This window comes from Rhyacophila brunnea, unplaced genomic scaffold, assembly GCF_057557595.1.
Source record: "Rhyacophila brunnea isolate RB1 unplaced genomic scaffold, BYU_Rbru_1.0 scaffold_13, whole genome shotgun sequence".
In the NCBI taxonomy this organism is placed as follows: Eukaryota; Metazoa; Arthropoda; class Insecta; order Trichoptera; family Rhyacophilidae; genus Rhyacophila; species Rhyacophila brunnea.
Genome location: NW_028232785.1, coordinates 13,418,875 through 13,431,470, shown reverse-complemented (window position 1 = coordinate 13,431,470; position 12,596 = coordinate 13,418,875). Strand labels below are relative to the sequence as shown.

Genomic DNA, 12,596 nt, shown 5'->3' with positions numbered 1-12,596 from the left:
TGGAAGAACATAACTTTTGGGCATTTGGGTATAAATCCCATATTATTTATTGAGCCCCACCTAGTACAATAATATGATCAGACAATATATTGGCACAGTCAACGTATCCTTGTCTACCCAAAATAAAATGCAGAACCAATCCAATATCCTGTTCCGAATATAATATTATCGTTCTTATATAAAGGTTGCACAGCTTAATCTGACAGAGCAGAATACCTATCTATATTACAGTCTTCATGTATTTTGAAAATTTTATTATTATCCTTGTGCAGGTATCGAATTGAAACTGTATGTAGTTTTGAAAGGTACTCTTTTAGATGGACGCTTTACTATTGAATCCCGCCGCGTGCGAGGTGCGTTCAATCAGTTGCTTTCTCAACCAGGAGGGAGTCCACCCTATTGAAATCCATCGTCGTCTCACATCCGTTTATGGTAATGCGCTGAAACAGCAGAATGTCAGAAAAAGGTGTGACTCAAAATAATTAAGAAAATCCCATTTATGTACATAAGAGTAGGTATAAAGTGAGTTGCCCATTTCCAAAATTCATCATGTCTAATTTTGACCAAAAATGAACTGAATATGCAGTTAGATTGCTAATTCAAATGGGCACATACATATTCTATAAAAGTGATTCCTATAGAAGTCTTTGCAGCCTGTATAGCGGTTGAAAACAGGGTCCAATTTAAAAATGCGTTTTGTCCATAAAACTGTGTCAAAAGTCATCTTGTCCATGACAAATCTTTAAATATTTCAAAAAATGTGTTTGTAAGCTTAAACTTATTAAATTTAAACTTAACCTAAACTTAAATGTTTATTTTCTTGTAGATGTTCCATATTATATACGTTTTACCATAACTCACCTTGTCCATAAAAACATTTTGAAAATGCATCAAGTCCATAAAGCTGTGTCAAAATAAAATCATCTTGTCCATGCCAAATCTTCAAATATCTTAAATACTGTGTATGATATTGAATTGTGTTTTTATTTCAAGAGCATTATATTATATTTATTTCAATTTGATTAAAAAAAAGAGATTTTTTTTTATTAGAGGTTCCATGCCCGTTTTTCGTGAATATCTCCAAGCCAAACAAAATATACAAGGTGGCCTTTGGAATTGGGCGACTCTACTATAAATGGATCACCGAGTTCAAACCCAGAGACCCCGTAAGGCACTGGACTATGGGGCGACTACCAATTATTTTGAAATAAAATATGTAATATGTGCGTAAAACCTTCACTGTGTGAAACTACATAGGTACGTTTTGTTTATTATTAATAATTATTAACTATTTTTTTATTGAACGACTAATTCACATGATTTAGGAATGTACCCAGAATTTTAGTTATTGAACATACATACTATTGAAAACACTTATGAGAAATACGTACATAGCTCAATTATTAAGAAAGCGCTTCAGTGAGTATTAAAAGCCATTAGTTAAGGTTTGTCATAATTACATATGACTCCTTTAGCATTGTAGTCAATGTGCTTGGGCGCAATACCCGAGAGATACGGGTTCGATTCCGGCGAGGTGTCTCACTTTTTTAAAAAAAGATTTTTTCTATTTGGTTAGAAAGAAGTAAGTATTTTCAAATTTATTTCCATTGTAGAGATGAGCAAAAATTGTAGTAACTCAAGCTTATACAACACTTCCAAACAATCTAAGTGAATATCTCTTCACGTTGGCAGTATGACGCCAAAAATATTCTAAACTAAATAAAATTGATTTTTGTGGCAACTGGCTGAACCGACTTGAGCAACTCTTCTCTTTCCGTAAACATTTAAGAACATTCCCAGAGGATGCAGGCTCCGCCACAGGACATGTTGAACGGGTAATAAGACCAAGCTCATGGAGCCCGCAGCAAAGCCACCATGTACAGTCAATAATTGACCTGTATGGAGGTGCTGGCCAGTAAGATTACCAAACCGTCTCTTCATAGTCAATGTGTAGCCATAGTAATCATTGATCAAAATGTTTAAATAACACTTATTTATTCGCCATTTACAACTGCACCCCTAATTTTACTGTGTTTCTCATAAATAATAGTAGGGAATAATATGTAACAGAAAAATAATAACACAATGGGTTTGAAGAAATAGCTTTTATTTATTATATCAAAGATCAGGTCATATTTTAGTGAACTCAAATGCCATGTACCTCATGCCACTAGATGTTTTACAAGAGTATTTACATTGATCACAGTTAAATGGTTTTATACTAGAATGAGTCATCATATTATGTGATTTCATGTGGAACGATGTTTTACATGAATAATCACAATGAGCACATTTAAATGGCTTTACACCAGAATGTGTCATTTTCTGTAATTTCATGTTAATAGATTTTATGCAAGCGTGTTCACATTGATTACATTTAAATGCTTTATACCGGTATGTATCATTAAATGTAATTTTAGCTGAGGAGATGTTTTACACGAGTAATCACATTGATCACATTTAAATGGCTTTATACCAGAATGTGTCATTTTGTGTAGTTTCATGTAACCAGATATTTTACAAGAGTAATCACATTGATTACATTTAAATGTTTTTATACCAGAATGTGTTATTTTGTGTCGTTTCATGTCACTAGATCTTTTACAAAAATAATCACATTTGTCACATTTAAATGGCTTTTTACCGGAATGTGTCATTTTATGTAATTTCAAGTTACCAGATGTTATACATGCGTATTCACATTGATCACAATTAAATGGCTTTATACCAGTATGTGTCATTTTGTGTCGTTTCATGTTACCAGATGTTATACATGAGTAATCACATTGATCACATTTAAATGGCTTTATACCAGAATGTGTCATTTTGTGTAATCGCATTTGACTAGGTGTAATAGACAAGTAATCACAATGATCACATTGAATGGGCTTTTCTCGAGAATGGGTCATTTTGTGGGGCTTCAGGTCATGGGATGTTATACAAGAGTAATTACATTGATCATTTTTAAATCGAATTATTCTTGAATGTGTCATTTTGTGTCGTTTCATGTCACTAGATGTTTTACAAAAATAATCACATTTGTCACATTTAAATGGCTTTACACCAGAATGTGTCATTTTGTGTACTTTCAGATGACGGGATGTAATACAAGAGTAATCACACTGATAACATTTAAATGGCTTCATACCAGTATGTGTCATTTTGTGTCGTTTCATGTTACCAGATGATATACATGAGTAATTACATTGATTACATTTAAATGGCTTTATACCAGAATGAGTCATCTTGTGTGATTTCATATGGAAAGATGTTTTACACGAATAATCACATTGATTACATTGAAATGGCTTTTCTCCGGTATGCAGCAATTTAAATTTTTTCGTGTCACTAGAATAATTACAGTCATCGCTTTCAAATGGAGTGTGACAAGAGACATTACATTTACTACGATTACATTGTTTAACATCCTCATTAGTGATGTTATGGATTATATTTTTATGCAACACTTTGTGAAACTCGAGCAAGTCTAACGATGCAAAAAAATTATCACATATACCGCACACAAAATTATTAACATGAAAATATTTTTTTTCCAACTCTATAACAGCCACTAATTCGGGGAATGATTTAGAAACATTCCGTTTAACAGTGCCACGTGTTTTTTTAAAACTCTTGTTGAAATCCTCGAGTTCTTTTTTAATATCTTGTTTGTCGATTTGTATGATGTCATCAATTTTTCCTTCTTCCGACGACTTAAGATTTGCTGCGTTATCCTATAAAAACATTTAAAATATAATTATTAGCACCACACGATCTTGACAAAGTAACCATTTTTTAAACTTTCATCCGCATCATCCACTGAAGTTACGCAGATTCACTAGTTGAGCTAAACGATGCGAACATAATTTTATAAACATTGATTTAAGATACATGTCGTTGTCCTGTTAGTTGTTCGCTCTAATCCAATTAATTAATATAATAATTAATAATTAATTAATATAATAGTAATTAATTTGATATCGATCGACCTGACAATTTACGTATTGTTCACTTTTCATTGTACAATATAAATTCTGATCTGAATGATCAAAGTGAGTAGTTTTTTGTTTCACCCTGCAAGTGTGTTTGGCATCCTTCAGAATATCGATTTGAGTTGGTTGTAGTGTACTTTAGGGAATTAAATATAACATTAACTCAACCGGGTAGAGTGAGTAGAGTAAAAGAAGGTACCACATTTTGGTACAGTATGCATATTTTAATACCGCGCAATCATAATAATTTACAATTATTGCTTTATTTATTAGTATCTATAACAATAATAAATAACTCTCTAAAATTGCAACGGGTAGATGAAATACATGAAATAATTCATTAATTTATTTAATTAAGTAGGTATATTATGACAATGATAAAATAATCGGAAGTTTTTTTACGCATTCTTCACATGATAATGATGTGGGGATGGTCCCTATGAACCCTTAGCCCCTGCATGCATAATTAATTATCATGTCACTAGATAATATTATCCACTATTTATTTGTTTTATTGTCATCTTTCATTTTATAGACTAGATACGTGAAAGAAACACAATATCTTCATGTTTCTACGTATATTGTAAAGTACGTACATGGTTCAAATAAATAGATTACTTACATGTTTAAGTGGGCTATATTCCGAATACGAACAACTTGGTTGAGGATCTTTATAATTAATTGTATCTTCAATAAACTCTTTCTTGATGTCCACTCGCTGAAATTCGGGTTCCGATTTTATATTTACCGTGTCTCTTGTTTGAAGGTTCTGAAAAACACAATATATAATTGGACATAGTTATGCAGAAAGTAGCCAGTCCACAAAAAATAAAAAATGAGATATGATATAGATCAGATGCGAGAAGGTTTTCTCTACATTCTGCTGAAATGAGCCAAGACGCAAAAAAAATATTCTTGAAATAAAATACTATAGAAATATTCTGCTGATTATACAAGCCGGACACTGTGCCGGTGATCAGCAGAAAACAATCACACCACTCTAGTTACTATTACGATAAAATATGGATGATTTTGTATTCTGCATAAAACAGTCAAAGTCAGTTGATCATATTCTACATTTAATAGTATAAGCAAATATTCATTTTATAAAATCTGCATAAAATGACCAAGCCTATTGTCTATTTTCAGCATAACTATTGTTGATAGAATATATTGAAACACATGTTACACAGAAAACAACCAAAGATAGTTGATCGCTTACTGCATTTCAATCAGTTTCAAATACAACATAAAACGTAATCTGCTGAAGCCTAGGCGGCATAAACACATACTGCAGAACCGTGATTCTCTACACTGGTCACATTATACACGTATTGTCGTCTATGTAATTTGACAGTTGCGCTCCCGCCAAAATTATAGATTTAGTTTATTGATTATAAATGCAAATGCACAAAAAAGTGCAATGAAAATATGAATGTAAGTGATAGATTGTCTGAATTTAAAAAAAAAATGGGAAATAGCATCGTATGATTCTCAGACAGCTTACATTTCTGTAAAAGTAAGTGAGAAACCAGTCAAAGTAACACCAGTAGTAAAACCAGTAGGTACGTTCTGACTATTAGCATTACCTATTAGAATATTTTCACGAACATACACACTAGGTTCATCTGTAGTCTGTCGTCCGATGTTTTGTCAGACATTACAAATTTCTGCTGGCAGAGTTCACACGTGCCTTTTAAAATGTTCTTCACGTGGTCCGCTCAAAGATCAGCGAGGAATCAACCAGGGAGGATTTAATAAATTGCCACTTACAGTAACGCGGTCCGTTATAAAATGTCCTGTACCTAACAATCGCATTACTGTAGAGAAACCTCCGAGGCAAAGTTTCTACCTCCAGAAATTACTTTGGTAAAGTTATTTGAACTATACAAAGACGAGGAAAAAGAAAACGCAGTAAGTGTTGCTTAATTTAAAAGAATTTTTTACACTTCGTTTAATCTGAGGACAAAAATGCTAAAAAAAGATATTTGTAATCTATGAGAAACACTCAAAATACAAGTTGTGAATGAAATGGACCAAGATAAAATGACAGATCTTAAAGCAAAGCACGATACGCGCATTGCCTTAGCAGAAAAGGGTCAACGTTATCTTAAACGTGATATAATTTTGGCTAAAGAAAATAAAGAAATTAAATTTATCACTTTTGATATGGAAAAACCTCTGCCATTACCAAGAATACCCACAAATATTGTGTTTTATAAAAGGCAATTGTGGTTGTATAGCATTGGAGTACACAGTGCTAAGAAAGACCAAGGTTATTGCTACGTATGGCCTGAGGGGAAAGCTGGTAATGGTTCTCAAGAGATCGGTTCTTGTTTGATGAAACACTTCAATTAAAAAGTATCATCTGATGTTCGTCACTTAGTCTTATGATCAGACTCCTGCGGCGGCCAGAACAGGAATATCAAACTAACTCTTTGATTATAGTCAATACTTTAGTCGTATCCAACATTAAATTTGGTAACATTGAAATTTCTATATTCCGGCCATAGCTTTTTGCCTACGATAGAGATTTTAATGATATCGAAAGTGCACTAAAACACCAACAGCGGTTTTACACACCCGATGATTATATTTGTGAAATAAAAAAATGCAGAAAGAAAAAACCGTTGTTGGTAAAACAAATGAAAAAAGATTTCTTTTTCGGTACTTCTAAATTAGAAAATCATAGTCAACAGAAAACTAAGTGTTGACAGACAAAAGGTTAACTGGTTTAATATCAGGAAATAATGCTTTTGGTTGATGAACTGTATTTTATTAATTTGAAGACTGATTTTGATAGTGATGTCACGAAAGTTGACTTACGTCCTAGGACAAGAGGAAGATCGGCAACAACAACACCTAATTTTAAAGATATGTTGGTACTTTTGTAGCTCTTGGATAAGCCAATTGCACCGGCTAAAATCAAAGATTTGAAGTCACTGCTTCATCTCATACCTTCTCGGATGCAAAATCATTTTACACTAGTTTACGAAGCTGTACTACTGACCGAGAGGACGTAGGTAGATGGATACAAGGAAGTGTTGGATTTCTATGTGGAGTTTCATGATTAATATATTTATCTTTTTGCTTTTGTTATTTCACTTTTTCGTAATAAAAATATGTCATTATTTTAAATATTAAACTGAATACCATTTTAACCGCTGGTTTCTCTTGACCTTATCACATGCAATAAAATAAAAGCCAATAAAATCTAAAATATCTCGAAAATTGTGGGATAAAATCCATAGAAAACAATAAATAAGATTAAATTATAGCTATACCTATGACACATCTGCAAATAATGCTAACCAAATATATATATGTTTCTGTAGTTATTAATAATAACCATGCCTTTGCTTTTTCGTACAAGGTCATCAACATCACAAATTGTATCCTCACCGGGTAGGTATCGAATCTAGAGCTCCCGGATAGAAGACCAGTGCATTACGCACTGCACCACAAGAGCCGCCTTGACCAAATTAATGGTTGGAATATGTCAAATAAAATCGGTTACTGCATTCAGATGAATTGGATCAGTGCAGTATGTTTGTCTTAGCGCAATCGATAGATACATATTATCATTTACATATAAGTACCTAACCAGTAACCAGTAAATAATCCAGTATATATATCGGCTTTTATCAAAATTCCATTAATAAGAACATAAAAAATATTTCAATTAACGTCAAAATATTATTATTAACTTTTTGAGCTTCTTGTACAGAAAAAAAGAATTCACAAGCCAATTATTTGTAATTCCATGAGGTTCATAGTGGATTTATTTAAGGATTTGGATACGTTTAATATAGTTAACCTAGGTACGCGTAATTTTGTAACGCTTACAAAGAAATACATACGTGTACGAAATTAATGACAATGTCCGCAAACATAACCAAACACCATTGCATACCTACCTACCCCGTTTACACGTGTATGTATTTACTGCTGACAGTACGTATTATCACGGCCATAACAATAAAATGTACGTGTAAACATGTTGTACTATCCTTCAGGTGCAATATTGCATACATGAAATAAAAATATTCGGAAGCTTCTGAATTTTCACGCGACAGTTGGATTTGTTCGCAGTAGAACGATAGTTGCAAACTTACCGGCAAAAAAACGATGTACACCACGCAGCGACTCATTTTAATGACAACCGATTTTTATGACTAATAATACCATAAATTGACAACATCGCGTCTCGATTACTGTTGAAGAATGAGATTGGAGAGTCAAACAGTCGAAACTTAAAATACCCACTATTGCTGCAAGTTAATCCATGGACGTGTACAGTCACTATAAAAGACGATAGGCTTTATAAAACTAACCTCAAAAGCAATGCTGGCACCGTCGGCAATCTCTTGCTTTATATAATTATTGGTCACAGGGTTAATTTGATGGTTTAAGGGCACCTGCCATTCTGTATCAAGTTCGAATTCATCCGGCTCGCGTTTCACGTCCATCTTTGGAATCGAAATCGTACGTTGGATTATCGCAGCAGACCAAAAACGTGCAGGTGGCAGATGATACTCTTTTGACAGTTCTTACAATGTGACACTTTGACGCGCTTTATCATAGACAAAACATGCCGATAGTATTGCCATATATATTATAATCTTAACGCAGCAACGAAATTCACTTTGTATACAAATATTATTAATATTATAATATATCAGGAAACTGTGCCAACGACGACACGTAGGGCTAGGTATACCATGAGTTGCATTGGGTCGGCATATTAATATAAAGTGTGTAGAATTAAGGAGTGAATATAATTAACATTACAACTTTTGGCAGCATTCTCGGTTTTCAGGTTAACAGACGACGCAGTCGCTTCAAGAATTGACATTTAATTTTAAATAATAATCAAAGCCTGAACATCCTGATATCGTAACTATTGTAGGTACCTATTTTAATACACAATGTTCCCATTGTAATACATATTGTAATGGCAGTTTATCAGATCCCACAGACTAGGATTCTCAGGGTCATCTTACCCGGATAATATGTCTTTTTTTTGGGTCAATGTTCGTGTCCGGTTTAATTTTTTTTTATCGCAAAATGCGTAATAATATGTCCTCGTTTCAGGTTACATGTAAATTGTAGGTACGTAAATAATTTCACCGCAGCACAGTTCATAGACTAATGCAATGTTTGAATGTTCGCATTATTTGCCAAATACTTGATATTGTGCCGATATATTACTTTATAAGTTTAGAATATTGAATTATTATAAATATTCTATATAATTATATGTGTTTGAACGACTATTTAGTTAATTCCACGTGTTTTCCCACCATTCAAAATTCGTTTACTAATGGCGATTTTTTTGTTGTTTACAACTAATCCAAACCAACAGATTTGCCTCTGATATCCAAATAATTGACTGATCAGATAGGTACATCACAAGGTAATAATTTATACACAAAATATAATTTATATAAGAAAATCGAACATTTTGATAAAGCCACATGTTTCCCAAGAATTAAATTCTGTTTACTAATGTGGAATTTGTTTTGATTCCAGCCTATTTTCACGCTGAAATGGAGGCCTTTTGGAACAGACGACTCAGAGCAGGATTATGCATTCGAGTTATTATAACACTCTGATTTCATCGCCGGCCACTCGAGCAACTTTGAGGACGACTTCAACGGTTTCATTAAACGCATTGCAGAGGTGCTCGATAAAACCAGTATGGTGTCAGGAGTCGACACGCCCGAGGACCTATTCCCTGGCCCATCTCGGACAGAAACCAGAGGTCGAGCGGGTGGGCAGCGTGGAAGAGGAAGTAGGGGCAGTCGTCCCAGAGGCAGCAGAGGAGGACATGCGAGGTTTAGTGCCAGTGTTATTGTACTGTGGTCAACAGAAGACTACACTCCAGCACCTGGACCGTTTACTGCTGACCGAGGTGTAAAAGTGAATGTTGACGTTCAGTCTGTTCATTGATTTTTTTTAAATGTAACACTAGTCGTACGTTAGCAATTAAAGATTTTTTAGTAGAGTATTCAATTTCTTTAATGTCTTTTGGTACCGATGTCTCGTCTTCTCTGGCTCTTGAGGCGTCATGTGACATTGGATTCGCCTGTAAGATTATCTGGAGACATGTCCAGACATACCTTACAGGCGATTCTAGCGACGTAGAAAAAGGCATATCCAACAAGGCTATGAGAGGTATGTGCCAAAAACAAAAAAAAGGGCGAGACTCGGTACATGTTTGAAGAGTGTGATATTCCTCTTCACAAAAGCATCTGCTGCCAGAAATATCACACAATTCGTAATTATTAAACTGTTTTTGATTGTTCCTGAAAGTTTTATTTAAATATTCCCACAAATAACCCAATAAACTAAGATTATATCATTTACTAGAAAAAAACAATTTCACTCAAATTTGTCTGGGAATAGGGGTAATTTTATAAAAACCTGCCGGGGCTGAACGTACTAATAGACGATTTATGGCCAGTGATATTCTGAGATCATTGATTACAAAATTGAAAATGGCTGAAAAAATTGCACTTCAAATCGATAAATCAACAGATTTTAAAAGCCGAGCACAACTAATAATTATTATTAGGTATACATTTTGTTGACGAGGACTCCATAAAATAACATTAGGTACTTCTTAAGCAAGGAGCTTCGAGAGCGAAAACTACATGGATGATTTCTTCAAAAGTTTGTCACGATGTGCGTGAACAAGAGAATTATTCCTATCGTTTAATTCTTACGGCGGCAACATTAAATTTCATCTACCGGTGCACAAATATACGGAAGGTTGGTACAACTGGTAGCGAACGGACCGGAAAGAAGAGGAGGGGGTCTGGCGGCAGCAACGATATAGGCCAAGCGTCTCCCACTCTCAAACATTTAGTTGGGGGGTGTTTCGTATTTTATTTTTTTGTTAGATTGTTGATTTGGAACATGGAACTTTTCTCGCTATAGGATTTTCGTTTGATAATAATTTGCATGAGGTATTTTCAAATTATGTTTATTTCAATATATAGAAAGTTAAATTCTCGAATCTTTGGACACAAATCCATTCGTAGTATAAAAAAATAGTTAAACATATTAAATTGTCAGATTTAAATGGGTTTTCACCAGCATGTTGATACCGCCTAAACAATGGCATCCTCAGAGGATCCAAGGCCATGAGGCCTGAATCATCATTGGGCGGATTCATGCAAACATGAGCAGATCGACTACGACACAGAATTTTCTAGCCCGTAAGCTTAGATGTAAGAAAATTTTATAGTCACCCTTTAGAAACTTAGCAAAAACAGTCTAAACTAAATAAGTATTATTTCATAAATACGTAGGTATTAAGAATAATTACTTTCTCAGCATTAATAATTTTATCAGAAGCCTTGCCATTAAATTCGTCCCTAGCATAAAAAATCATTGACCTAGCTTTATTAAAAAAGAACATCCGTAAAAGCACTTACCTACTTATATTAAAGTCATGCACAATAATAATTAAATACCTATAAAATCATTCATTCCAAGCCATTCAATGTCTAATGTATTTAGTTAAAAATATGTAAGTATATTAGGATTTTATTTATAAGAATATGTATTTTTCATTGATAGAATTTTGAATTATTATTGTGTAGCGCACTCCTACGCCCCCTCTCCCTCGCCTTGCGGAGGTGACAATGTCATGTTATGTAAATTTGTATAACTAGATTTTAAACATGAGTAATGAATGGCATGCACCGTAAATAAATGGTCTTTCACAAGAATAAATCAATTAGTGTGATTTTATGGGACTAGGTGTGATTGAATGAAAAATAACATTCATAAATTTAAGATGTTTTTCACCGGGATGAGTTATTTTGTCGATTCATTTTCAGTAAATTCAGTAAAAGGATGTTAAACAAGAGGATTTAATTGCATTTAACAAAACACGTAAATATTATTCACTAGAATGATAAGTTTTGTGTGACTTCATCCGACTAGATGTTCTACACGAGTAACCACATTGATGACATTTAAATGGCTTTATACCAGTATGTGTCATTATATGTAATTTTAAATGACTAGATGTTTTACAAAAATAATCGCATTTATCACATTTGAATGGCTTTAAACCAGTATGTGTCATTATATGTACTTTCATGTTACCAGATGTTTTAGAAGAATATTGACATTGGCCACATTTAAATGGCTTTTCTGCAGAATGTGTCATTTTGTGTGATTTCATGCTTCCAGATGTTATACAAGAGTAACCACACTGCTGACATTTAAATGGCTTCATACCAGTATGTGTCATTTTGTGTCGTTTCATGTTACCAGATGTTGTACAAGAGTAATCACATTGATCACATTTAAATGGCTTTTCATCAGAATGTGTCTTTTTGTGTGATTTCATGTTACTAGATGTTTTACAAGAGTAATTACATTGATCACATTGAAATGGCTTTTCACCAGTATGTGTCATTTTGTGTCGTTTAATGTTACCAGAGATTATACATGAGTAATCACACTGATCACATTTAAATGGCGTTATACCAGAATGAGTCATTATATGTAATTTCAGTAGACTAGATCTTTTACATGAATAATCACATTGGTAACATTTAAATAGCTTTTCTCCGGTATGCGTCA

General features: G+C 33.6%; 1 protein-coding gene across 1 annotated transcript; it reads right to left on the bottom strand.

The window, feature by feature from the left end:
* Window positions 1-2,093: 2,093 nt before the first annotated feature.
* Window positions 2,094-8,520, bottom strand: LOC147076548 (uncharacterized). The gene is made up of 3 exons (XM_085941526.1): window positions 8,327-8,520; window positions 4,615-4,761; window positions 2,094-3,734 (listed from the first exon to the last, which is right to left on the bottom strand). The coding sequence occupies exons 1-3, from the start codon at window positions 8,459-8,461 to the stop codon at window positions 2,349-2,351; spliced, it is 1,668 nt and encodes a 555-aa protein (XP_085797652.1). The 5' UTR covers window positions 8,462-8,520; the 3' UTR covers window positions 2,094-2,348.
* Window positions 8,521-12,596: the final 4,076 nt, after the last annotated feature.